Source organism: Melanerpes formicivorus, unplaced genomic scaffold, assembly GCF_026170545.1.
Source record: "Melanerpes formicivorus ecotype bairdi unplaced genomic scaffold, bMelFor1.0.p_v2 SCAF_43, whole genome shotgun sequence".
NCBI lineage: Eukaryota > Metazoa > Chordata > Aves > Piciformes > Picidae > Melanerpes > Melanerpes formicivorus.
The window spans coordinates 1,033,740-1,060,046 of NW_027142395.1; the positions used below are offsets into that span (position 1 = coordinate 1,033,740).

Sequence of the window (26,307 nt, forward strand, 5' to 3'; positions counted from 1 at the left end):
GGCAGATAATACTTTAATTTTGAAATGTCAAAGTTACACTACCAAAGTTCCTTATGCAGCAATACTCCCAAATCTTCACAGGCCTGCTCTCAGTCTGGGGTCAGAGTGGCTGGAGAGCAGCCAGGCAGAAAGGGACCTTGGGGTACTGCTTGATAGTAGGCTGAACATGAGCCAGCAGTGTGCCCAGGTGGCCAAGAAGGCCAATGGCATCCAGGCCTGTATCAGGAACAGTGTGACCAGCAGGAGCAGGAAAGTCATTGTGCCCCTGTACTCAGCACTGGTTAGGCCACCCCTTGAGTCCTGTGTCCAGTTCTGGGCCCCTCAGTTTAGGAAAGAGGTTGAGTTGCTGGAAGGTGTCCAGAGAAGGGCAACAAAGCTGGGGAGGGGTTTGGAGCACAGCCCTGTGAGGAGAGGCTGAGGGAGCTGGGGTTGCTTAGCCTGGAGAAGGCTCAGGGGAGACCTTATTGCTGTCTACAACTCCGTGAAGGGAGGTTGTAGCCAGGTGGGGGTTGGTCTCTTCTCCCATTGAACCAGCACCAGAACAAGAGGACACAGTCTCAAGCTGTGCCAGGGGAGGTTTAGGTTGGATGTTAGGAAGAAGTTCTTCATAGAAAGAGAGATTGGCCATTGGAATGTGCTGCCCAGGGAGGTGGTGGAGTCACCATCACTGGAGGTGTTTAGGAAGAGACTGGATGGGGTGCTTGGTGCCATGGTTTAGTTGATTAGATGGTGTTGGATGATAGGTTGGACTTGAAGATCTCACAGGTCTTTATCAACCTGGTTAATTCTGTGATTCTGTGATATGGAGGATTGCCCTGGCTCAGGTGCAGGCTGGGTTCCCTGATGGGTATCACCTCTCACACATCTCCATCGCAATATCAAGCCACTGACCACTACCTTCTGGATGCAACCAGCTAGACAATTCCTTATCCACCGAAGAGTTCACCACTTGCTTATATCTCTTATCTTATAGCTCATTAACTGCCTGGTCAGAAGAACATGACAACTTGCCCCTCTGCCATTGCACAGGATGTCATGAACACTGAAAGGCCGTCTAACGCCTCGAGGCCTCTGATGCCATCGCTGCACCTCCCTTTGCATACAAAAGGGAAGAGCGGTTAGCAGATGTGTCGAAGGACAGTGCCGCGGAGCACGCCCCGTACGGGCTGCCGCCAAGGGCTGGAGGCTGATCCTCAAGGCCCCGGTGGCTGTGGGGCTCTGCCCGCTCCGCACAGGCTTTCCTGCCGTGAGCCACGCCACTGAAGGGGTGGCGGCCCCCGCCAGGCCTGTGCGGGGAGAAGGGGAATCGGGCCCCTTGTGTCAGCAACTTGGCTCCCTGACACCGGGGCGAAGGCGGGCAGCACGCCCACCGCGCTGGCCGGCGCTGCCGGGCCCGTCACACGCACCCCGACCGCAACACCCGCACCCCGCCCACCGCAGCCCTAACGGTCACGGCGCCCCGCCCCGCGCACGCGGGGGCAGCACCGGAGCCGGAGCGCGGCCGGGCAGGCAGGGTACGGGCACCGGCGCGCCCCGGAAGCGCTTCTGCCGGGGGACCCGGAAGTGGTGTTGGCGGCGACGGAGGGGGCTCGTCCGGGCGGCTCAGCGAGGACCGCCCAGCGAGGACCGCCGTTATGTTTCTAACGGTGGCGGCTTGTGAGTGGCGCGGGGAGCAGCGGCCCTAGGCGGCGGCAGGCGCGGGGGCGGTGTCGGAGGCGGGTGGGGGGGTCCGGCTGCGGCGGCCCGGCTGCGGTTCGACCTGCCCTTGTCCTTTAGCTGCCGCGGGGCCTGCGCCTCCCGGCCTGCCCAGCGCCGCCTCCTGCCGGGGCGGGGCAGCCGGAGGCGGTCAAGCGTATCCCGCTTACCCTGCGGGAAGGGAGGCTGGGGTCCCTAGCCGGTTGGGTCTTGTTCGCCAGGGAGGGCGGCTTCTGTGGGAGGTGGCGAGCAGCAGGGCCCGTAAGAGAAGCCGAGGGGGTGTTTGTGGGCGGTGCCGTTGTTAGGGTCCCTTTTGGCAGGGTCCGAGATGGCGAATTTAGGGGAAGCGGAACTTGGGAACCTCAGAAGTGAGGTTAGGAGGTTTCAGCTGTTGAGTGGAAAACCAGGAAGTTGCTGGAGGGAGTCGGGTGGGGATTGGGGAGAGTATGAGGTGACAGATATGCCCACCATGTCATCTGGATAGGCTTGCGGTGTGGGGAAGGAACAGTGTAAAAGATGGAAGGTAACGATGGCCTAACAACAATTGCAGAGACTGAATATAGATGAGCAATTAAAAAAAAAGGTTTTTTTGTGGGTTTAAAAATTTTATTTAGTCAGTAGATCTATGATTACTTTAAATTCACTGAGATAACAATTGCTTTTCTTTGATAACGCAGTATGGTGGGTTAGATCAGGGGACCTAAAACCAGCCTGTGATTACTCTCACCTGAGTACAGCTCCCTGGTCTGGTTCACCATATGGCCACACAGTAGGAACTGGAGCAGAGGTAGGTGTAAGCAAGTAGGGGAGAGTGGGACTGCAGTTTTCACCAGCAGTGTTAATTCATACCTATTTTGTAGACTAGACTAGACTAGAATTAACCAGGTTGGAAAAGACCTTTGAGATCATCGAGTCCAACCTATCATCCAACACCATCTAATCAACTAAACCATGGCACCAAGCACCCCATCCAGTCTCTTTCTAAGCACCTCCAATGATGGCGATTCCAACACCTCCCTGGGCAGCACATTGCAATGGCCAATCACTCTTTCTGTGAAGAACTTCATCCTAACATCCAGCCTAAACCTTCCCTGGTGCAGCTTGAGACTGTGCCCTCTTGTTCTGGTGCTGGTTGCTTAGGAGAAGAGACCAAAACCCCACCTGGCTACAACCTTCCTTCAGTTAGTTGTAGAGAGCAAGAAGGTCTTCCCTGAGCCTCCTCTTCTCCAGGCCAAGCAACCCCAGCTCCCTCAGCCTCTCCTCACAGGGCTGTGCTGCAAACCCCTCCCCAGCTTTGTTGCCCTTCTCTGGACACCTTCCAGCAACTCAACTTCTCTCCTAACCTGAGGGGCCCAGAACTGGACACGTAATTTTAATTATGTATTCATCTAGTGAATTTATCATTGAAGCTTTAAACTGAAATCATCTGGAGGCTGCAGCAAGTCAGTCTGTTGTACTTGTGATGCATCTGTACAGCCATAAAGGTGGTAAGATGGCAAAATAAAAGCAGGCACTAGGAGCCACATAGATGGAAGGATCAGGGCTGTTTCTTCTGTGACAGTAAATCTCTCCACACAATCTCTCTGGGGTTATTGCAAAGGAAGGCAGTGGAAAACTCTTTATATGTTGCATATAAAGGAAACAAGATAAAATTATAACCATTTCTTCTTTCTTTTCCTCGTGCTGCAAAAAAACAAGTGGCCAAGAGCAAATCTAAGTAAGTGACTTTTTTCTCACCAGTTGATTTCTGTTACCACTCTGTGTCTTCAAGTGACTTAAAAAAATCTAGAGAAGTGTAACATTTTGTAATGTAACTCAAAGAATTGCAGTCCTTGACTCTAGCTGCATCCTTTCTGTCCTTCTGTGTAGGTGTCTTGCTTAATTTTTAGGTAAGCACAAATTAGTGTGAAATATCCCCTAGGATCTAAAAAGGTAGTCAAGGCAGGTTTTGTCCTGTGGGCTGTCAGGCTGAGCTGAGCCCTGTGCAGGGGAAGCACACTCCTGTGTTTATGATTAAAGAGAGGTTCTAAATTACCCACATAATCTTCCTCTTGTTTACCTTTCATATTTTTTTTAGATGAGGAGGGCAATCCAAGGTACAGCATGGGTCTTTGTGGGCTGGGCTTTGGGCAGGTGCTGGTGACCTTTCCTCATAGGCACAATACAGAACACATCCCTGTTTTAGCATGTTCATATGCTGGTATGTGTGGTGTGGATGGGGTGTAGTCAGTGCTCTGGGCATCTTGATTTGCTCTGTAGTCCAGCTCAGGGAGAGACGCTACTGGGCTCTGGAACAAAGTTGCAGTTCCTTTAGCCTGTAAAGAAAGTCGATGTCTTGTAAGGGTTGGAAAGGAAGGAATATGTAGTTTTCAGCATGCAGGCAGTCTTATATATAGTGTAGATGGAAGGAGATGAGATCATGTGGAGAGAATGACTTCCTGTTTTAAAGAGGATTCACTGGACAAATCCAGGAGGCTGAAGTGATACATTTATGTGAATATATTCCACTGGACTCTGTGTGAGTGCATTACATCTGGTACTGCACAGCCTTGGGAACTAAGGCCTCTGGTACACTTGCTTCTCCTTTTTTTTTAAGACTCAGCCCCCAGCAGTGCCATACCAGCCACCTTCTGGGTTTGAAGAGATTCTTCTCTTCCAGGATGTGTGCCCAATTGTCAGGATTTCCAATTAAGAAAGCAATTCCTAAGTGTGCACTTGACAGGGAAGAGAGCAGTTTGACGTCTCAGTGTTCTACTGTTACCTGCTCATGGAAACAAACACAGCACAGCAGGATGTTTCTCTGAAGTGAAAAAGTAGCTTTAAGAAATTATGCTGCTAATGGTAATGTGGTGATTTCCCCACCACCCCTTCTTTTATTCCTCTGATGTTACTTTCTCTGTTCTTTGTATAGTCCCATATATACTTCAGGAGTATGTTATCTCCTTTTATTATTTATCCTTCTGTGCTCTCCTTCAGTTTTCTCCCCATGTCCTGATAGCTTTCCACTGTTCTTTTCTTCCTTTGTTCCTACTTCCATTTCTTCATTGGGCAGCAGGTGTTTTGAACAAGGTGTATTGTTCAGAAGGACCTTGGCCTTGGACACATGGTGCACAAGAATTTCAAGGCCTGGTCACATTGATACCACTGATTCCTTTGGAAAGGGGAAATTGCACAGAGGCTTTGAGGTAGTGGGTGAGGTATGGGAGGAGTCTGCGAGGCTACTGGTGCTACTTTTCACACCTGCAGTAGTGTATAGGAGAGGACAATAACTGAGGATAATCCCTAGACTGTGCTTGGTCAGTTGGTCTGCAGAAATCCACTATTTTCCTGTCTATTTTGAACTCAACAGTAAATGAGATTGAAAAGTTGAAAAGGAAGAGCTGAAAGAAACACACTGGTCAGAGGTGCACAAGTGAGGATGACTGGATGTCTCTTCAAGGATAATTTTGACCATTTTGTATTAGAAGTAGGAAAATCCAGCAAAATTAATTGAATGCCCACATGGAGGAATGTATAAATTTCTATATCACAGTGGAAGAGAAGGACATAATTTACAGACAGGTTGAAGGGTTTGACCTTACTTTGGAAACTTCAGAAGATGCCCTGTGTCTGTTTGGGAAGATGTGGGGATCTCTGCATACTTCAGGGCGGGGGTGGCTTTTTCAGTCTTGTGGCTTGTGCTGCTCCCAAGGACATTGTAGCTGCTGAGCTGCTGCCAGTCTGTGCCACAAACTGAGACCCTTCCAGTGGGGACGCTGAGGAAGCTGGGACAACCTCAAGCCCTGTATCTGTGGTGGGACAGACAGAGCCAAAGCCTTGTACTTCTCCTTTTGCATGCCTCTTGTTACATTCTATCTGCTTGTTCCTCTCTGCATGTGGAAGTGATAGTGATACAGTGTTATCTACAGCCCAAGCACCTTAAAGTGCTATCATCCTTCCTCTCTTGCCATTACCTTTTAAGCCATAGTGACTCAGTTGTATGCTGGTATTGTTTTGTTCCTTTCCCCCCCTTTTTTTTTCTCCTCTTTCCCTGTTTTATGGAGAAGCTACTTCTCTCTGGACTTACACTCTGTCCATTTGCCCATGCTGTGGCAGAGTGGCAGGCTGTTGCTGTGAGCCTGTGCACTGAGACACACATTCTCTGTGACTTTAGGTACATTCTGGTGAGGATGCAAAGTGCAGCTGAGACAGGCTTTTGTTTCAACATCAGGAGGCTCCGGCTGCAGGAAAAACTGGTCCTGCTGAGATATGATCCCATCGGTAAGAGCTTGGGGAAGTCAGCCTCTATAAGCTTCTCTTGAGTGTGTTGTGCAAAAGATTTGAATAGAACAGGATTTTTCCAATCTAAGCAGACTATGTCATAACATGTTTCATACTCAGATGACTGTACAGTTGCTGTTCATCATGACATTCCAGTGGGAAGTAAATGTTACCCTCATTTTACAGATTGTTGCAGCGAAACAGTAATGACTTGCCTGACACATCAGAGTCTTTGATGACAGCCATGCCACATGTCAGTGGCAAAGCAAAGTGACACAAGAGTTCTTTCATTCTGTTTCTTTGTGTGGTTTGTTAGACAGTGCTACCTCCCACAAGCAGCCACAAAGAATGCATCAATAGAAGTGTCCTGTTAAGCTGCCACGGGTGCTCTTGACAATAAATTTTAACAAAATTGTTTAAAAAGTGGAGTTCTAAAGAACTAACCACAAGTTCTTCCACCTCCACACATGATACCACTCTCCAGATGAGTTTATGGGTCTTGTGTGTTCCTCTGGTCCTTGCAAATTTTCTGTGTATGAGTCTGGTTTGTTGGAGGGTTATATAGCACTTGCCAAGCTGCCTTTTGTTCACCAAGCTTTTTGGAAGTTCAAGTTTCTGGGGGAGAAACCAGTATGTAGTTAACCTAAAAAGCTTATTTTGAGGAAACCTAGCTTGGCTTTGTTTAAATTCTAAACAGAACATGGTGGGATTGGAGCCAAAAGCCACTTGTTTTAATCTGTAGAAAAGTGTTGAGCATCTCAGTAGTTCCAAGCTTTAAGCTTCTTTTTTCTTACAATGTTATGTTCTTGCTAGATGAGTAGCCTTTTCCTACTGAGCTCTAACAGTACAGGAGCTCTGGGGCACTTGAGAGACACCACTGGAGATGCAGCCTGCTCTCAGCGAAGCACTCATGATGACAGAGGTTGTAGCTCTCCTTCTGAATTTCATGCAGAAGGGGAACTGGAGATTACTGGGATTGTTGTCTTGAGTAAGAGAAGTTTAAATTGATGCATTGTAACATTGTGCAAAGGGATCCTCCAGAAGCTCTGCAACTTGTAGGAAATGTGAAGAGCGGAGAGCTCAGGCTAAGTAGTGCTTCTGTTGCAGAACCTGTAGTATGTTGTTGAAGTATGAAGTTGAAAGTAATTAAAGAAGGAAAAAAAACAACAAACCTCTGATCTTTGTAGCCTGTAGTAGAACACAAGCAAAAAACTGATGTGAGAAAGTGGTGCATGTGTGAAGGGAAGTAAATTTGAGTCTCGATACCAACTCACATCAGGAATATGTTTTTGGATGCATTGTCGCTTGGCATGCATTCTCACCTTATGTTTTGTACTTCTCAAAAACCTGGGATCTCCCCAGAATGAAGCTTTTTGGTGAAGTAGTGGCAGTGGTGTCCAAGTTTCACTACCTTCTAAGTGCAGCTACAGCATGTGTTACTAAATTGCAGTGTTTCTGAAAGCAAAACTTTTATGTGGAGGAAGAGATTTTATTACTGCGTGGATTGCTCTTGCCTAGCTTTCTGAAGCATTCATACAGTGAAGTTTAACCCAGTGGTGGTGCTTTGCAAACACCTCCTAAAGCTTCACTTTATAATTTTATTGTATTTTAAATTTTTTTATTTACTTATTTTAATATTTCATTTTTAGTAATGCATTGGCTATGCTTAACTGTAGCAGAACTGCCTTTGTTAGCATCTGCATCAGGCCTTGGAGGTCAGTTTGTGCCTCACTGAGAGATCCACTTAGCTAACTTTTCAGTCAGTTTGAGAGACCTACTAGATCCAGCTCATCTGTAGTTGTTTGGGCTCTGAAGTTGAAGAGTAGTAGAAAGCAGCAAGAACCTATTTTTGTCCCTACATTGAGTAGCTGTGACTCATAATAGTCACACAGAGCAGCTGTTGAGTGTTTTCAGCCACTCAAATCCCGATACTTATTTTCACAGAGGTAAAATGGACCTCTTAGGAACTAAAAATTGCATGTGGTAAAGTGAAAGCACTACTAAACTCATCCAAGAGTCAGTTAACAGCAGTGCCATGCCAGTCAGTTGTTCCGCAGTCATTTAAGCAGCAAAAGCAGCCAGGAGGAAGGGACGTAGGGTCACTGAATTGCATCTGAGCACTTCAGGCTTCTTAACAGATTCTGCTTTTTCCTATAGCCAAGCAACGTGTCCTCTTCACAGAGAAGAGAAAAATCCGCTCCATCTGAACAGGGACTGGGCTTGAGTTATGCCTGAGGAGAGGACGAGCTGGCGGGGGGACAGGGTGAACGCTGATTCAGGAATCGAACAACATGGTCTGAAAGAGAGGAAATGAACTGGAATCACCATCTCCTGTGATTTGAAGGCCATTGTGACTAAAACAATGTAGAGAGAGAAAATTCTTGATGTCTGGACATAGATCATCACAGTAACATTTATTTATCTTTTGAGTTATTTTTACAGTGCTCAATTAAAAAAATTAAATAGCCAATCCCATTGTCTGTGTTTTCCATTGTGAAACAGGCTGTAATCTTCAAAGGAACCATTGTTTTATAAGGCAATAAAAATGAACATTTTCCACAGCAGGAATTCAATGGCAAGTTTTTCTAACCTACCAGCCACAGATTCAACAGTAGTGACCACGAGTTGGTGTCATTCCTTGGAGGGGTAGTGTCGCACTGGCTCCCTCCTAGGCAAGGAAGAACGCATGGGCATCTGGTGAAATAAGATGAGCTTTGGGATAAGCTGTGACCGTGGGCTAAAAAGGCTGAACTTTTCAGTAAGGCAGGTAGAATGGATTTTTCTCTCCTTGGTTTTTGTCAGACAGCCAGAGTAGTTCTCTGATGGTTTTGCAAGTTTTTCTGAAGAAGCTCACCTATGTTTAGAGCAATATGGCTAGAAACATTGTTCAAAGTCTGCCTCAGTTGCAGTCTCGTCATCTTTACAGTTTGAGTTCCACAGCCTGGCAGAACCACGGAGTACAGTGCTGCAGCGTGCATCTCGGGCCTGTGGGAAGAGATGGGCCAGGGCTTGATGTTCTGTGCTTTGTTAGCAGCCAAATGCTGGCCGTGGTGTCTGCAGCTGGGGACTGCAGTTGCGGTTTCAAAGCTCACATTCTGCTTCGCATGCTGGCATCACACATCAGAAGTTCTGGTAAAAATTACTGCCAGGAGCCCTGTACCCTCCAGACATTTTGCTGTAAATTTTGTGTAGTTCAGTATAGCACATTGTGTGGGATGGCCACAAGCCCAGTGGTTGTGTCTGGGACCAGAGAGACCTGCTGTGCTGTGTTCATAAGACCCTCCACCCCCACCTTATCTCACTGTTGTAGAACAGGAACTGACAGGATTCCTCAAGTAAGAAGCAGAGACTTCCCTGGTCTTTCCAGTTAGCAGAGGAGAATCTCAGTGCAGTCAGGAGAATAATGCTGTCTGGGAAAAGATAAAATCAGTACACCGAGCTAGACAATGTCAATTAGAAAAGGTCCTGAGGCAAGTCCTTCCTGTAAGGATATGAAGATTGTGTCCCTGATGCCTGGACGCTCACTGATGCGACACAGTTGGATTTCCTGATCATTTCCTCCACGGGTAACTGGGGATAGTAAGCCAGGTAGAAGGCCAGTGCTCCCACAAAACTGTCTCCAGCTCCCTAGAACAAAATAACAAACAAATGTAAGCCTACTTGCACAAGGACACAATTCAGGTGCATTTACTGGAAAAATCAGAAGCTGCAGCGCTGCCTGCAGGAGTCAGGAAATTGTTCAGGGCCTGAGTTCAATTCACTTTTCTATGCCTGGGAAATTCTGCCATGTTAAACTACCACCACTGTACCGTCTTTGTGCCCAGCTCTTCAGTGCAAGGTACACACCACAATATGGCTTAAACGTCAAGGAAAAAAAAATACAAGTGTGCTACAGTTCACAAAACTGCTGTTATAAACACTGCTTTTGAAACTTCCTGTTGCTGGAGTGCCCAGTTTTGATTTCTCAACCTGAACATTTCATTAAAGCTATTTCTCTCATTTAACTTCTGTTTTTCATAAAGGGCACTGGTAGAAGGGACAGAGAAAAGGGGAAAAAATAAGTCAAGTGGCCTGTGGTGTCTGTAAATTCCTAGTTGCAGGACAATACATTTTGATGCCTCCAGAGCTTAGCTGCTCTTCATTAAAAAGGTCCCACTAAGGAAGGTCTATGCTCTCACATATACCACTCATTTCTGAGTCAAGTGCTGCAACCTGTGCTGAGTTTGACCATGGGGGTGTGGAGAACAGTGACATCAACCTGGAGCTCTGGCATGTCCTGGATGTCTTCCCATGACCATGTTCACCCATGAGAATTGCCCTATGCTCTGCCCACACTCCACGCAAGCCCTCGGGAAGCAGGGCGTATGCTGGCCATGCCTCCTGGCTTGCTCAGCCCAGGTTCCACTACTTACACTCTGATAGCAGGGAATGACAGCTGTTTGCCTCCTGAGTGCTTTTTAGCAGCAGCTTGGTTTTGATGTGCATCCCCAACAACTGTCACAATGAGTAATTTTTAATTTGGTTTGCTCATTTCATTCCATAGTATCCCTTCCCCCTTCTTCTGTACAACTGGCTTGAATTCTAAGGCCAGACTGATAACATTTCTTACCGGTACCATAAAACTGGTTCTAAGGTCTCCTTTTTTTAAACCATACTTTTATACCAGTAAAAGTATTATGCTGGATCCTCTGGTAATGTCTTATTTCACTTGAGAAACCAGTGTAAGGACTTGCCTCCCCCGAGGGATTTTGCCTCTGCAGTTAAATAGGCCCCAAGAGTCATGAGACAAGAGCAAAGGGCCTGGAAAATGTTAGCTAAGATAGCTGAGCAAAGTTTCTAACTGGAAATCAAGGCTAGGAAGTAATTTTCCAACTCTGATTTCTAGAGGTGTTCAGTGTTAAAACTCCTTACCCTAAAATCAGCTGCATATAATACCATTTTGGCACTTCAAGAGTTGGTAATGTTACAAGCAGCTGACAGGGCAGAGCAGCTTGGCAATTGCAAGGGAACCCTAAAGGGGGCGAATACAGGATACCAACGCCCATGCCAAGCCTTGTGTCTCATTGCCCAGCCCTTCCACAGCAGCTGTTTGCTTTGGTGTTCCCAGTCGGGAAACTCCGTGCTTAACTCTTGCTTAGCCTGACGTTTGGACAGTCTTTCATCACCTTCCCGATGGGGTACAATGGAGAGTGCTACCTGGCAAATTACAAGTTAATCAGTGAAGCTGAGTGCTGGCATGCAGCTGTGGCACCACCTGTTTCAACAGTTTTGCATCCCCCCAAGCATGTGAGGGGCAGGTGAAGGTTTTTATCGATTTTTGGTGGGCCTTGGTCTCTTTTCTGGTTTTCAGAGTGCTCCTACAATGGCAGGTGGAGCAGGAGCAGGTGACTGCTAGTTAAGCATTGCCAGTGTCCTTTGTCTGATGCACAATACAAAAATCTCTGGCCCATCTCATAGCCTATAATCTAATCAGCACAGGATTAATTATTAAAGCCATTTTGGCACTGCTATTAACCAACAATTTCAGCAAGCAGCTCTGTTATGCTGTAGCTCTAGCAGGAAGAACACATCATTCTTTCATCAAACATTTTTCATAGTGAACATTTTTCATAGTGGAAGTGGCCAAATATTATTTTAATGAGGAACACTCAGAGTATCTGGTGACAAACAGCACAAACTATTACCCAGGCGCAGCATGGAGCAGAATACTGACTTTTGGATTTTCACTTGTTTTAACGGAGGTACCTAAATACTGCCCCAAGTAACTGCTGCACTGTTTGCTGCTGGAGGAAAAAAAAATGACTAACCATCAGCCAGGCCTTATGTCCCTGCTCACTCCAGGGGGGCTGGACTAGATGATCTTTAGAGGTCTCTTCTAACCCAAACCATTCTATAATTCTATTGTGAGAGGGAACTTTAGCTCTTCCTTCAATGCTACCACACCTCTCCACTTTTGGGTGATGCTCTGAGGTAGTGACAGCGGTAGATCTCCCTTTTGGTGAGGCTGAATTATATTAAATGACTACAGAGTGGTAAAAGGGGGTGAAGAGCAGGCTTCCATGTGCAATGGGAAGAGGCCCTCTAGTATTTTTGCAAGCAATAAGATTATGGGAGGATTGGAGAGTATACAGAAGGATTTGATGCCAGTAAACTTATGCTGAAATCCTTAATTCCCATACATAGACTAACACAGTAAAGTTCAGCCTCTGCAGACCCCACAGGTAGGATAAACTCAGTTGTTGGTAAGTAAGTGTCTGCATGTGTGGTGTTTTCAGTATAGGGGCTACTACACTGAAACCAGTAGTATGGATAAGGGTGATTATTTAGATACCCTGTTCAAACTTGGTTCTGGTCTGCGCAGACGTCAGTGGTCAAACAAAAAGAGCAGTAGCAGAACTGATTCAGCTGCAAGGCTGGCTGCAGTAAGAGCTATTTTCAGCCTACAGAAACAGACAGACCTTCCTTCTTTCATAGTATCACAGAATCAGTTGGGGTTGGAAGGGACCACAAGGATCATCTAGTTCCAACCCCCCTGTCATGGGCAGGGAGACCCCACACTAGATCAGGCTAGCCAGAGCCTCATCCAGCCTGGGCTTAAACACCTCCAGGGACAGGGCCTCAACCACCTCTCTGGACAACCCATTCCAGGGCTTCACCACTCTCATGGTGAAGAACTTCCTCCTCACATCCACCCTGAATCTCCCCACCTCCAGCTTCATTCCATTCCCCCTAGTCCTATCACTACCTGAGATCCTGAGAAGTCCCTCCCCAGCCTTCCTGTAGGCCCTCTTCAGATACTGGAAGGCCACAATTAGGTCACCTTCGAGCCTTCTCTTCTGCAGACTGAACAGCCCCAACTCCTTCAGTCTGTCCTCATAGGAGAGGTGCTCCAGCCCTCTGATCATCCTCATATTGTGGATTAAACTAACACTGGGTTTAGTAGATTCAGAAAAGGTCAGCCCAGAGCAGAAGGCACAGGGTCAGAGTAAAGTCAAGATTATCTAGACGCTGGATTTGGAAATATTATCACAGAATCATAGAATCAATAAGGTTGGAAAAGACCTCAAAGATCATCAAGTCCAACCTGTCACCACAGACCTCATGAATAAACCATGGCACCAAGTGCCACGTCCAATCCCCTCTTGAACACCTCCAGGGACAGTGACTCCACCACCTCCCTGGGCAGCACATTCCAATGGCTAATGACTCTCTCAGTGAAGAACATTCTCCTCACCTCGAGCCTAAACTTCACCTGGCACAGCTTGAGACTGTGTCCTCTTGTTCTGGTGCTGGCTGCCTGGGAGAAGAGACCAACCCCCTCCTGGCTACAACCTCCCTTCAGGTAGTTGCAGACAGCAATAAGGTCTCCCCTGAGCCTCCTCTTTTCCAGGCTAAGCAACCCCAGCTCCCTCAGCCTCTCCTCATAGGGCTTGTGCTCGAGGCCTCTCCCCAGCCTTGTTGCCCTTCTCTGGACACATTCAAGTGTCTCAATCTCCCAAACAACCAACCTAACAACCCCCCCAACCAACCAAGCAAGTTACTTTGCCAAATTTTGAAAACTACCAGTACAGTGCATTTATTCTGCCCATTGACAGAATATAAACACAGAATATGTAATATTTTACATTCTTCAGCATTTGTCTTCCAGGAATCCTAATACATTGCAGACTTTGAGATAATCCTCATATCCTTGAGGGCCTGGAAACAATTCATTCCATAATTATAAAACTATAACTTCAGTTATGTTACACAAGAACCTTTCTCTAATGCAGGAGATGCCAGTTTGTATGAGATAAATAGTTGGATAAACCCCATTTGTCTGACATGGCATGGCCAGTTCTGCAATGCAAATATTACAGTTCTGACTAAGTTTTATGGCTTTGAAGCAGTTTTGAAGATCTGTTTATATCCTGTGCCACTAGTCTCGAAGGTCCTTGTTTTCCTGTGTGTCTGGAAAAGGGCATTTTTGTTTGCTACAATTCAGCACTGATTGGGATTCTGTGCCTCTAGAGAAGAGAAAACCCACGAAAACACATCTATTTATACCCTTAGCTTTTGCTAGTCCTGATTCGTCAGAAGCTGGTTCACAACTTTAGTATAACTATTTTTATGCACTGCTGCCCTGGGAAGCTTTTTAAGGAAAGTGCTTTGTAAGTGGAAACTATATTGTTCAGGTCTTTTCAGCAAGGAAAGCATTTTTCAGTCAACCATGGGTAGAGTAATAGAATGCATTTCACTTATCCAATACAATGTTTTGTTCACCAAAAAAGTTTGGAGGCCAAGAGCAACAGTTCATGATGTTGCAGCAGTTGCACTGCCTTGCTGCAGGGCAAGCTCTTGTGCAGCTTTTCCAGGCTGTCCTCTTGGGAAACCGGCACCAGAACAAGAGGACACAGTCTCAAGCTGTGCCAGGGGAAGTGTAGGCTGGAGGTGAGGAGAAAGTTCTTCACAGAAAGAGAGATTGGCCACTGGAATGTGCTGCCCAGGGAGACAGTGGAGTCACCATCACTGGAGGTGTTCAAAAAAGGATTGGACGTGGCACTTGAAGCCATGGTTTAGTAGTCATGAGGTGTTGGGTGACAGGTCGGACTTGATGATCTCTGAGGTCTTTTCCAACATTATTGATTCTATGATTCTAAGTGTAATGGCAGCCATATAAGAACAGGAGCAGGGCTCTGGCTCCTGAAGTCTGGCATTGTTACTGAACCTCAGAAAACTTTTCAAGAAGTCACATACACGCTGTGTAGTCCACTGAATAGATGGCAAGAGCCTGTTACGAAGTACCAGAAGGAATGATGTGTTGTGTAGCCAAAGAAACATGAGGCATGCCTGTGATCAATTCTTCATTTAGTGAATAAATCGAAACATCAATCCAAAAGCTGTCAAAGACTGCATTCTGACATACAATCAGTGATGCTACTTGCAATGATGCCTATGGTTTCCCAGGAGCACTGGCAGAGGTGTACACACAAATGAACGAAGCCTGAGGAATACACTGCACTCTAAATGCACTCTAAATGCATAGCAACGCAGATGCCCAGCTCTGTCAAAGGAATTTAGCCTTGGAGAATTCCTGCTGTATTTATAGCACTCTGTAACCATGTGATACTGGGTTATGTTATAAATGTTATCTCTCTGTGTCACATCTGCTCAGTGTTGCTTGCTGTACCCCAGCCTACACTGTACCCGAACTACAAATGAGCCCTATGCAACTCAAAAACATCTGTGAGCTCACCAGCCATTCCTCATCTGTGGGGAAAGCCTGTGTGCCCCTGCAAGAATCCCTGGGCATCCCTGGGCTGTGCTTTGATGAAAGGTTACTAGCAGAATGGGAGAAACATTTCCAGCCTTCAGACACTTGTGCCAAGGTGGCCTGTGTCTCAGCTAAGAGATAAGAGAGACTGAGAGAGTTGGGGTTGCTTAGCCTGGAGAGGAAGAGGCTGAGAGAAGACTTGCTCTCTACAACTACTTGAAGGGAGGTTATAGCCAGGCGGGGGTTGGTCTCTTCTCCCAGGCAACCAGCACCAGAACAAGAGGACACAGTCTCAAGCTGTGCCAGAGGAGGTTTAGGCTGGATGTTAGGAAGAAATTCCTCACAGAAAGAGATTGGCCATTGGAATGTGCTGCCCAGGGAGGTGGTGGAGTCACCATCACTGGAGGTGTTTAGGAAGAGACTGGATGGGGTGCTTGGTGCCATGGTTTAGTTGATTAGATGGTGTTGGGTGATAGGTTGGACTTGATGATCTCAAAGGTCTTTTCCAACCTGGTTCATTCTATTCTATAATTTCAGCTGAAATAGTCAGGGAATAAGATATATCTTGGTAACAGTGGTTGAATCAATTATACATATTACATTTTTTTTTCTTTATTCTATGACTGCCTTCTTGAAACATCCCATGTCTGTCCCCTACCTGCTGGAGAGTGGTTTCTTTCTGGAAATGTTACTGCCTGGGTTTTTTGACTTTTATTTTTGACATTTATTTGCCTGGGCAATACAATCTTCCATTATTTATTTTTAATTTTATTTTTGGGTGATTTAGTATCCCCCACCCCCTTTTTTCTTATGTTTCAATGGAGAGATATTTTGGCAGTTTGGATTTAGATAGTCTTTAAATTAATCTAACTCCACCATCTTGAAAAATCTCCTGAAATTAAAGTAATTTACCTATTTTAAACCTATTTCCTCAGCTCAAGGCCTAACAAGAGTAACTATCCCATGGTTGCTGATCCTGTGTGGACAGTCTGCTGCCTGTGTAAGGCATCCCACAGACACTGGTGGGGCTCTGCATGGCTGTGCTGAAGGGAGCAGACCTGTGGTCACAAACCTCTAAAACCTGAAATATTTGGAGATTACAAAGAGGTTACTCCTGTATCCAGTTTTAAGCCAGAACGAAATGGTAAAAAGTACATAGCATGGAACTACCAAGTCTTGCAATAAAACCCAAACTTGAAATCAATAGCAGGGCTCTCCTTTTTAGGTCCAAGTCTGGCTTTTTTTCTGCAGACTGCAGAAAGCACTGCAAAGCTGCTCTGTTTGGAAATAAAGGAGAAGTACTTGGAGAAGCACACTACACCTTTAGGGTCTCATGACTCCATTACTGTTAGGGTCTCACAACTCCATTACTGTGCCTTATCTGTATTCTGGTAACAGTGCTTCTGCAGTCTTGTCACGAAAACAAGCTAGAATGTGTTACCCTAAGTCAAAGAACATCTGTAAGAGAGAACCCAGGGCAGTGGCATTCATCTGTTCCTTTCTTCTTTGCCTTTGCTTTCCCCAAAACACACTGTCCAGTGTTGTCTGCACACTCCAAACCAAGCCTGGGGGAGCTGCTGTGCTGCTGCGCTGCTGCCTCACAATATCCTTCTCCCAGCCATGTGCAGAGGGCTATAGTCAGTGACCGTTTAACAATGGCAGAGGTGTAAGCTAACACATTTTGATTTGCATTCCCTGTAGGTTGATTCCAGTGATTCAGATGATAGTTTCATAACAGGCTTAAACCAATCCATGGTTATGTGATTGCTGAAAGGCTCAGCCTCCACTCATTTTTATCCTTGCCTCATGTTCCCATGCCCTCCCCTACATCAGATCTAGCCACCGTGTGGCCAAGCAGTGAGGCAGGTCAGTCCTCTGAGCCTCCTGGAGACTAAGCCAGCCAACATTGACCAAGAAACATTAGTATCCACTCACGTCAGCAAGCTGTTGTATTACCACATGATAGCTAGTCCAGTGCAAAGGAGAAAGAGGTTAGAAACACTCCTTTCAGCAGCAGCAGCAGCAGCATCTTGCATCGGTTTAAGTCAACTGTGAAAACTCTCCCTTAGTCAACACCAGGCAATTAATTAACTCAGCTGTTTACGTGAGTCCTAATACTCTGGCTCCTCCTTTACACAGGGAAAGCTGTCTGTTCCACTCTTCCCCCTGTACCTTTGGGCTTGGATCAGAGGAAAGAGGGAATGATCACGCTTCCCTTCTGTACCATTTCCAGACTCTGTTCTGGGAAGCTGTGGGAAGGAGCAATCCCTGACTTTCTTGCATCTATGTTGTGCTGCACTTCCATAGAAGTGCATGGGGAAAACTTCTTGCTTGCTTACTCTAACTGAACAAGGGCAGCATGTCATCTGGTCCTACACATGCCTTGAGAACTCAGAGGTAACCCGACTACACTCCTTGTAGGCTATCTGTTGGAAAACACCAAATCAAAGCACACCACACAGTGCTTCACATCAGCTGCAAGGAATTTTTACCCACTTCCTGACAGATTTCCTGATGGTTCATTAACAGTGATTAATCAGCCTGACCATTAACCCCCTGCATTCCTGAGAGATTAATCTCAAAATAAGGCCTCCTGCATGCATTTTCTTTCCTTTCTGAAACACCCTCCTACATTAAGTTATTCACTGTTTCTAAAAAGATCAACAACAAGCATTACAGATGCATGAGTTCCCCTGAAAAGTTATCTGGTTTGTGGTGAAAGCTGGAAATAAAACACAACATCCACAACTCTGCAATTTTTAATTTGTAGTTCCCATAGAAAGCACAGCTGAAAATACCTAGAGATCTGGAAATAGCACACAGCCCTGCTTTACATTTCAAAGGCCTTATACAGCATCTGCTTTGGAGGCAGGTAATAGAGCTGGCATTTCACATGATGGGAGATGAACCCATGTCAAGATCAAGAACATTAGGAACATCCACTTTGAGACATCTGTGGGCTGCATCCAGAGCTCCTGATCTTTCATGGTCTTTAATGGGAGTCACACAAGCTATCCATTCTTCAACATTGAGACACTGCTTGGGAACTCCAGACCTAAGGTATCCAATATCGGTATGTGATGTCTGCAAGCTGCCCACAGCTCTGTTAGGCTCTCATTGAGGACCAGAACAGAGGAACTCTCATTTGGCTGTTTACAAGAGAAATGCTGCAAGATATCTGTGAGATGATAGCTTTCTCTCTGATGAAATCTGGGAGGGAGCACAGTGGAGCTTCATTCCAGCAGGCAGTAATACTCCAGCATGCCACTCAGCACCAGGGAAGAAAGTTATTCTGTGTTACACACTAAGTGCAGAAAGCCAACAAATATTGACCCACAGGAAGTACTCTGTTTTCTGAATCATCAAGACAATTCAGTGTGGTGATGTTCATACAAACTCCTTTCAACTCCAGACAGCATTAATGAGAGGTGGTGAATTTATTTCTTCCACACTGGAGTAAGAACACTGCACCAGGAACTCCACATGCTGCTCTGAAAACAATGGATCCATGCTTTGGGACCTCTGAGATTCCTGTCAACCAAACATTTCTCTGATTCCTATGCTACCAGGATGATAGATATTTTGGCAAGGAGTATTTCAGTTTAGGATACATTTCTGTGTAAATTTTCAGTTTAAGTTTCAGTACCTAGGTATCCACTTCTTCCTAAGCAGCCTTGGTCCTGCCTCTCCCCAAGCAGATTTGGTACCTGCTTCTTCCCTGGTTTCACACTTAAAGCTATGATTTGTGGCCTTTTATTTGTTCTGAAAGTTTATACCTCACAGAGAAACTCAAAACCAGCAGAGCAAACCGTCCACGTTGTTTTTCATGTGAGAGTGCAGGTAGAAAACTTAAGATGTACACAACACAGTAGTGGAAAAACTCTCATTAGCACTTCAGCTCCATAAAAAACACTCCAGTGGCATTCTTGCGAAGAAGAGCACATACACCAAGATGTGTCAACAGCAACGAAGCACGCAGACATGGCCACTACCAGAGGTCAGATGGCCTTTCAGTTGAACATGCTACCTTTCCCAAAGTTTGAACTTGCACAGAATCAGAGTCATGGCTGAAGCTCGGTGCTAAATATAGCAGCTCCTCAGAAGGGTGATTTGTCCTTCTCAAACTGGTTTATCAAGCCTCAGCAACATGGAGCTACTCTTCTACTCTAATCAAAAGCTTCACTTATCTCACTTCCTTGAGAAGCTCTTCACTCCTTTTGTTATTCATGTCACAGTCATGCCAACTTGTAATTTCTTCATAACAGAGCTCATGCTTTTACGTTAATTCACAAATTTCATTTAATAAACAAATGAAACTAGAGCTGAAGCTCTTCTCAGAACACATCATGTTATTCTGATGTTTCCCTTCCAAACAATGAGCTCCCTAACTGGGAGACAACTGGCTAAATTGTCACCAACTGTGTTGCCTGGTATCATGTCAGGGGCTTACATGGCTTCAGGACCCCACAATCTCACAGCCAAGTCAGAAGGGGGAAATCTCCTTTCTGGGCAATTTCACTAGCTGCATGTGTCTTTTTTTTTTCCCCTCTCAGACTGAAAATGCCAAAAGACTCCTAGTGATCCCATCTAATCTGATGAGATGCACTCAGGATGACACAACTGCCATCTCGCCTGGAATTGATCAAGAAAACATTCTTGTTTTGCACGAAAGCTCCATATGGTTGAGTGCCTCTTTCAAAACCACAGTATCTAGCCTTTGTTGGCTGGCCACTGCTCCCGCCTACCGCTGATCTACTTATCCTGGAGGGAAAAACCCACACTAAACTTAGGAGGTTGGTAGGTTTTTTTTTGTCTGAGCTCACTCTAGCATTGTCCTATTGCCAGCTCCCTGCACTCGTTTTACTACTGAGTTTGTCTAAGCTTTTTGATGAGTACTTGAGTTGCACCTCTTCTCTTTAAGTTCACATGGACATGACCTACAAGCCAAAACTGCTCCTCTGCTCTACAATACTGTTCTCTGCTACCCACCTATTCTATCGTCCTTAATGTGTGTGGTAGGCATGCAGCAAACAGAATATAGAATACGGAATAAACCAGGTTGGAAAAGACCTTTGAGATCATCGAGTCCAACCTATCACCCAACACCATCTAATCAACTAAACCATGGCACCAAGCACCCCATCCAGTCTCTTCCTAAACACCTCCAGTGATGATGACTCCACCACCTCCCTGAGAAGCACATTCCAATGGCCAATCACTCTTTCTGTGAAGAACTTCTTCCTAACATCCAGCCTAAACCTCCCCTGGTGCAGCTTGAGACTGTGTTCTCTTGTTCTGGTGCTGGTTGCCTGGGAGAAGAGACCAACCCCCACCTGGCTACAACCTCCCTTCAGGTAGTTGTAGACAGCAATAAGGTCTCCCCTGAGCCTCCTATTCTCCCCTCAGCCTTTCCTCATGGGGTTTGTGCTCCAGACCCCTCCCCAGCTTTGTTGCCTTTCTCTGGACACCTTCCAGCAACTCAACATCTTTCCTAAACTGAGGGGCCCAGGACTGGATGCAGGACTTGAGGTGTGGCCTAACCAGTGCTGAGTACAGGGGCACAATGACTTCCCTGCTTCTGCTGGCCACACTGTTCCTGATACTCGTTCAGGGGCTTCAGCAGTACGTCAGCACCAACACACAGAAGAGAAGAGAAGAGAAGAGAAGAGAAGAGAAGAGAAGAGAAGAGAAGAGAAGAGAAGAGAAGAGAAGAGAAGAGAAGAGAAGAGAAGAGAAGAGAAGAGAAGAGAAGAGAAGAGAAGAGAAGAGAAGAGAAGAGAAGAGAAGAGAAGAGAAGAGAAGAGAAGAGAAGAGAAGAGAAGAGAAGAGAAGAGAAGAGAAGAGAAGAGAAGAGAAGAGAAGAGAAGAAGAGAAGAGAAGAGAAGAGAAGAGAAGAGAAGAGAAGAGACCAGACCAGACCAGACCAGACCAGACCAGACCAGACCAGACCAGGTTGGAAAAGATCTTCAAGATCATCAAGTCCAACCTATCACCCAACACCATCTAATCAACTAAACGATGGTACCAAGTACCTCATCCAGTCTCCTCTTATACACCTCCAGTGATGGTGACTCCACCACCTCCCTGGGCAGCCCAATCCAACAGCCAGATTGATTGCTGACAGAAATCATCCTCTGCAGGACTACCTGCAGAATGGATCTTTCCAACAAACACTACGCCTGCGTAATGATTTTGGTAACAAAATCACAGGCACCAGCAATGATGCACCAAGCTTCCAGAGAGTTTCTTTACCTTTCCTCTACATGTCTCTGTCAATTTATGCTTTAAAATGAATCAACCAAATACTCCTTATAGGTATTTAAGCAGCTGCTAAACATTGCTGCCAGAAGTCAAGAATTTGGATTCCTACAACTGAGGTGTTCTAGGATAGCTGCTTTTGTAACTGTATTTTTACCTCTACACACACAAACACGAAGCAAATCCCTGAGAAAAGTGATAACTTAACTGCAAACTGGCTATTAAAGACATTCCTAATCACCAAAACTTACAGATGTAGCTTCCTTCCATTTGTCTAGTTGAAACTCTAAACCACATTCTATCTATGGGACAGGGTACTCCTTTAATCTTGATAAGAAGTAAAACTTCTGGCATTTTCTGTGGTTAGAATTTGCAAAAGCAAATCGGCCTGATTTCCCCACTAGTCTCATTTCTCTGTTCTTGTTCTTTTGAAAACCTAATTGTGCAATATCACTGATCCAACATAAACTTTTCTGGTTTCTGTGGTGACCAAAACTACTTGGCAAATGAAAACTCTGGGGGGGGGGGGGGGGGGGGGGAGGGGAAATCAGGTCTTAGTTCATTATCAGTGTTACTGCAGCTGGCATTTCTGGGTAACTAAGCAGGCAAAGGTTTGCCTCCTCTCTCATCATAGCCAGAACAGATGTGAGCTAACTGAGAAGAGTAAGTTATGTTCAGCAACAGCCAGGATGATCCCTGGTTCTGCAAGGATGAGCTTTAAAGAAGAAAAGGAGGCAGATGACATTTATAAGCTAACCTTACATGCAAAAGGTAAAAAACAATACAGAATTTGGCCAAGATTATGCTGCACTATTACACAGTGGTTCACGTTTTCAAATTCCTACTTCTTCCTACTTCAACTTCTGGCTTAGGCCAGAAAAGAGACTTAGGAAGGTGATGCTCTGGATGCGGCAGAAGCGGCAGATTTCGGTAGCTGTTTTTAACTGCAGGAATTTAGTTAAAAAGGATAGCTGCACCCGCTTGGTTTTCCTTCCTCTCCATGCTTTGTGCAACTCGGACATCCCAGAGCACTATGCACCATCACCACTGACACTGCTTTTTGTGCCTGCATTGGCAGCCCAGCACCTGCTTCAAAACACAGGGTGAGCTACATACCAGGATTTAACATCCTCTTAGGGGAGATCCTATGCTGGTTTTATCATAAAAACAAGGGGAGGAGAGCAAATCAAGCAAAGGGATGCAGCACATTCTGCTGCAGTGATTGTGACTTGTGTCACAAGCCACAGTTAGCCCAAGCAGAGCAATAAAAAGGTCATTTCCTACTCTGCTCTCAACCTGCATAAATTATACTACTGTTTCATACTGTTTCAGAAGTGAGAGGGCACAAAGATAGCTCGGAACTCAGCTTCCCTAGACCTCATCAGAATACAATCTCAGGCCCAGAAGTTGGATGTTGTACCCTTCATGTGTTCTGGCCCTCAAACAAAATGTTTGAGTTAATGCATAACTGCTGCTAGCATCCCTACTTTTTCTGTCCATTCCAGTCAAGTGGGTTAACTTCCACAGTGTCATACTTCTCAGTATGACAGTGGTGAGCCAAAGCAACTGTCCTTGTAGCGCATTTTCACAAACCTCTTAGGGTGTCTTCAAGAAGCAACTTGCACTGCTATGTATTCCCTCATTTACATGGACATAGAATCATAGAATCAATAAGGTTGGAAAAGACCTCAAAGATCATCAAGTCCAACCTGTCACTCAACATCTCATGACTACTAAACTATGGCTTCAAGCGCCACGTCCAATCCACTCTTGAACACCTCCAGGGATGGTGACTCCTCCACAACATCAATAAAGACATACAGTTCTTCAAAGGAGACAGCTGATATCCTGACAAAATTTTACCTCCAGTCGGGAAGCAGGTTCATCTTCCACTGACAAGATGGTCCCTGTCTGCTTTTGTTCCCCATTTACAGAACTGTGGTACAGAAGTTGTAAGCAATGTGAGGTGCTTGGCAACTTTACGTATATGTACACACATACATGGAACAAAGCTGTGGGATGCAATGGGACAAAATGTCATGACCTGGCACTGAAGGTGTGTAGCAAAACCAAACAATTCTTGAATATCACTACAGTAACTGAGACAGAAATTCTGTTTTACTGTGACATTTTTGTTGTCTGGACTCTGCATTTTTAGAAGAGGCTTGGAAAATTAAACGCTGTTTTTTATGTTCTTTTTATTCTACATCTTCATTAAGTACCACCTTGTAATTTACTGCAATTTGTGGCAAATGCTAATAGTGCTTTAGGCCCACTTCTCCCTGTCAGCTGTATCTCTGTTAAATTATGCATTTCCATCTGGAAAGAAACTGTACAGGACTGTAGGCTCTCTTCAACTTAGAGCTGGGAATGGAGAGGGATTTAATTAGATGCTCCACGGTTGGGAAAAAGACTAGAGCAAAGCCTGGGTGGTCTGTGGAATCTTCCACTGGAAAACAAGGCTGCAAATTGTTCTGTACAAGCCTGCTTCTGTTCGCCCGTTTTGTTTACATTGTTTGTTCTTACAGATTAAAATAGTCAGTAACTAAGCAGATAAACAGTGCTTCCTTCCATGACAATGTTGTCCAGAAGTTAAGAGAGTAGCAGGGGACAATATATGCCTGTGCTTCAATTTTGGCTACATCACCCCAACCCCTGATGAGACTTGGAGAACATTTCCAGCTAGCACTTCAGAGCACTGAATTGCTAACACTTTTGTTCTATTTTCCCTATCCATAGAATGGGGATAATACATCCTTCTGCTCTCAAAGGTGAAACAGGTCCCACGTGTGCTTGTTCCAACCTTTTCTCAGTTGACTGCTAATGCAGAGGGACACAACTGTTGCAGTTCCTCTTGTCACAGGATACCTGTATACCCTTAGACCATTGACAAAGCCTTCAACAAGTGAATTGTTTTTGGAAGGCCTGAATCAGAAACTTGTAATGAGCCAAGCAATTTCCATCTACACTTAACTGTGAGTCAACCAAAATGCAGTGATTTCAGTCATGTGCCCTTTCAAAGTTCAGTTGAACTTCAGAGCATAATAGATGCAGCTGTAAATAGATTTACAGTGCAGACTGCTGATTGGAGCGTCTGGCAGATTAACTTATTCCTTGTGGGTTTTCTGTTCCAAAATTCAATGGATTCCATATTTGTAAAAGAGTGAATGCAGAAGGCTAAGTCAGAAAGTGGGCTATGACTGGAACTAAATGTATTTATTAACCTATTTTGGATCTATGTTAAAGAAAGGAAGCTATTATGCTGTCAGTTTGCGGGATGTTAATGGAAGCCCCGGGCATAATTTCTCTGTGTTGGTGTGTGAATAAACCCCCCTGGCAGAGAAGTTGTTTGCCTGATAGCAACTTTTTCTCTTTTCTTGAAAAAGAAAGGAAAGATTGAGTGAAAAATAAAGAAGGTAAAAGAAACAAGAGAAAGAAGACCTTGTCCTTTGCGGTCACTTTACTGCTTCTTGCCACATACTTGGGTGGGAAAAGGTTAAATACTCAACCACATTTTTTTCTTCTTAGCAACTTAGAGAACTGCACATCAGACACACTGTCTGCCAAATGCTGCATTTTTACTTTGTTGAGAGATAGCTGAAATAAAATCGCTGTTCTTTGTGCAAATGGCATGCTAAATAACGTACGGCTACAAGATTATTAAATAGCAAAGGCATTTGATAATATTAGAGTCAACCACAAGTCCCACTTCTGCTGATGCACAGAATTTTGAGTAATTAGTCATTGCACAGAGTGTTGTATTTATATCCCCTTCAGCCTCAGACGTTAGGCCACAAAGTCAGGAGACAAAGAATTGCTGTTATTAGGAGGACTGGTTTAGATTTATTTATATTCTAAGGCTTTATTTCAGTGTCCACTTCACTCCTCTGGCTCGGGCTTCCTCCAAACCAGAAGATGCAGCTAAGTCAGAGAATTTTAGTGTAAACCATATTTTTGCAGACAAGACCTCTCAACTTCAAGCAGAAGAACTTCAATGAGTTTGCAAAGCCCCCAAACAAGCATAACTGGCCTGAGGTTACATGACAAGCCTGGGAAAAAGGCCTCCCAGGTTCTGTTCTGATCTCTAACAGACTTCTCACGGTTTATACACAATACATTAATAGCAGTTCCAATTTGCAGATAGATAAATTGGGATACAAAGACGACAAATAACTCTCCCAAGGATTTACAGCAAGTCTTTTGCCGAGGCCTGGAATTCTTACTCAGCCCTTTGTTCAAATCACTACACCACACTGTCTTCTCCAGCCCACAACTACTGCATAGGCCTGAGTACCAAGACATATTTCAAATGCTATAGCTATGCACTTACATGAGCCTTTATTAAAATAAAGATTGTGTAACATTTTCAGAGTTCAATGCAAGGCTGATCAGCAAGCACTCTACCCCTTAAACACAGCCTTTCAAATTCTCTCCTGGAGTAGAATAGAATAGAATAGAATAGAATAGAATAGAATAGAATAGAATAGAATAGAATAGAATAGACCACGTTGGAAGAGACCTTTGAGATCATCAAGTCCAACCTATCATCCAACACCATCTAATCAACTAAACCATGGCACGAAGCACCCCATCCAGTCTCTTCCTAAACACCTCCAGTGATGGTGACTCCACCACCTCCCTGGGCAGCACATTCCAATGGCAAATCACTGTTTCTAGGAAGAATTTCTTCCTAACATCCAGCCTAAACCTCCCCTGGTGCAGCTTGAGACTGTGTCCTCTTGTTCTGGTGCTGGTTGCATGGGAGAAGAGACCAATCCCCACCTGGCTACAACCTCCCTTCAGGTAGTTGTAGACAGCAATAAAAGAGTAAAAAAGAATGA

At 45.2% G+C, this 26,307-nt stretch overlaps 2 protein-coding genes across 4 annotated transcripts in view; one reads left to right on the top strand and one right to left on the bottom strand.

Annotated features, from left to right (window-relative positions):
• Positions 1 to 1,529: 1,529 nt before the first annotated feature.
• Positions 1,530 to 8,425, top strand: MRPL33 (mitochondrial ribosomal protein L33). Its single transcript, XM_068158819.1, has 4 exons — positions 1,530 to 1,656; positions 3,394 to 3,412; positions 5,849 to 5,955; positions 8,113 to 8,425. The coding sequence occupies exons 1-4, from the start codon at positions 1,635 to 1,637 to the stop codon at positions 8,160 to 8,162; spliced, it is 198 nt and encodes a 65-aa protein (XP_068014920.1). The 5' UTR covers positions 1,530 to 1,634; the 3' UTR covers positions 8,163 to 8,425.
• The window catches only part of RBKS (ribokinase), an 86,277-nt gene continuing 68,312 nt past the window's right edge, over positions 8,343 to 26,307 (bottom strand). For all 3 annotated transcript variants that reach the window (XM_068158817.1, XM_068158816.1, XM_068158818.1), the window contains one exon: positions 8,343 to 9,582. In XM_068158817.1, the coding sequence (XP_068014918.1) occupies positions 9,409 to 9,582 (174 nt within the window). In that variant the 3' untranslated portion in view covers positions 8,343 to 9,408. The remainder of the gene's footprint in view (positions 9,583 to 26,307) is intronic.

What these genes read in the sequence shown, in the direction of transcription:
- MRPL33 (XM_068158819.1), top strand. Translation starts at nt 1,635, where the DNA reads ATGTTTCTAACGGTGGCGGCTT. An exon ending in GCTGAGATATGATCCCATCG is followed by an intron (nt 5,956 to 8,112) that starts GTAAGAGCTTGG and finishes TTTTTCCTATAG; the next exon opens with CCAAGCAACGTGTCCTCTTC.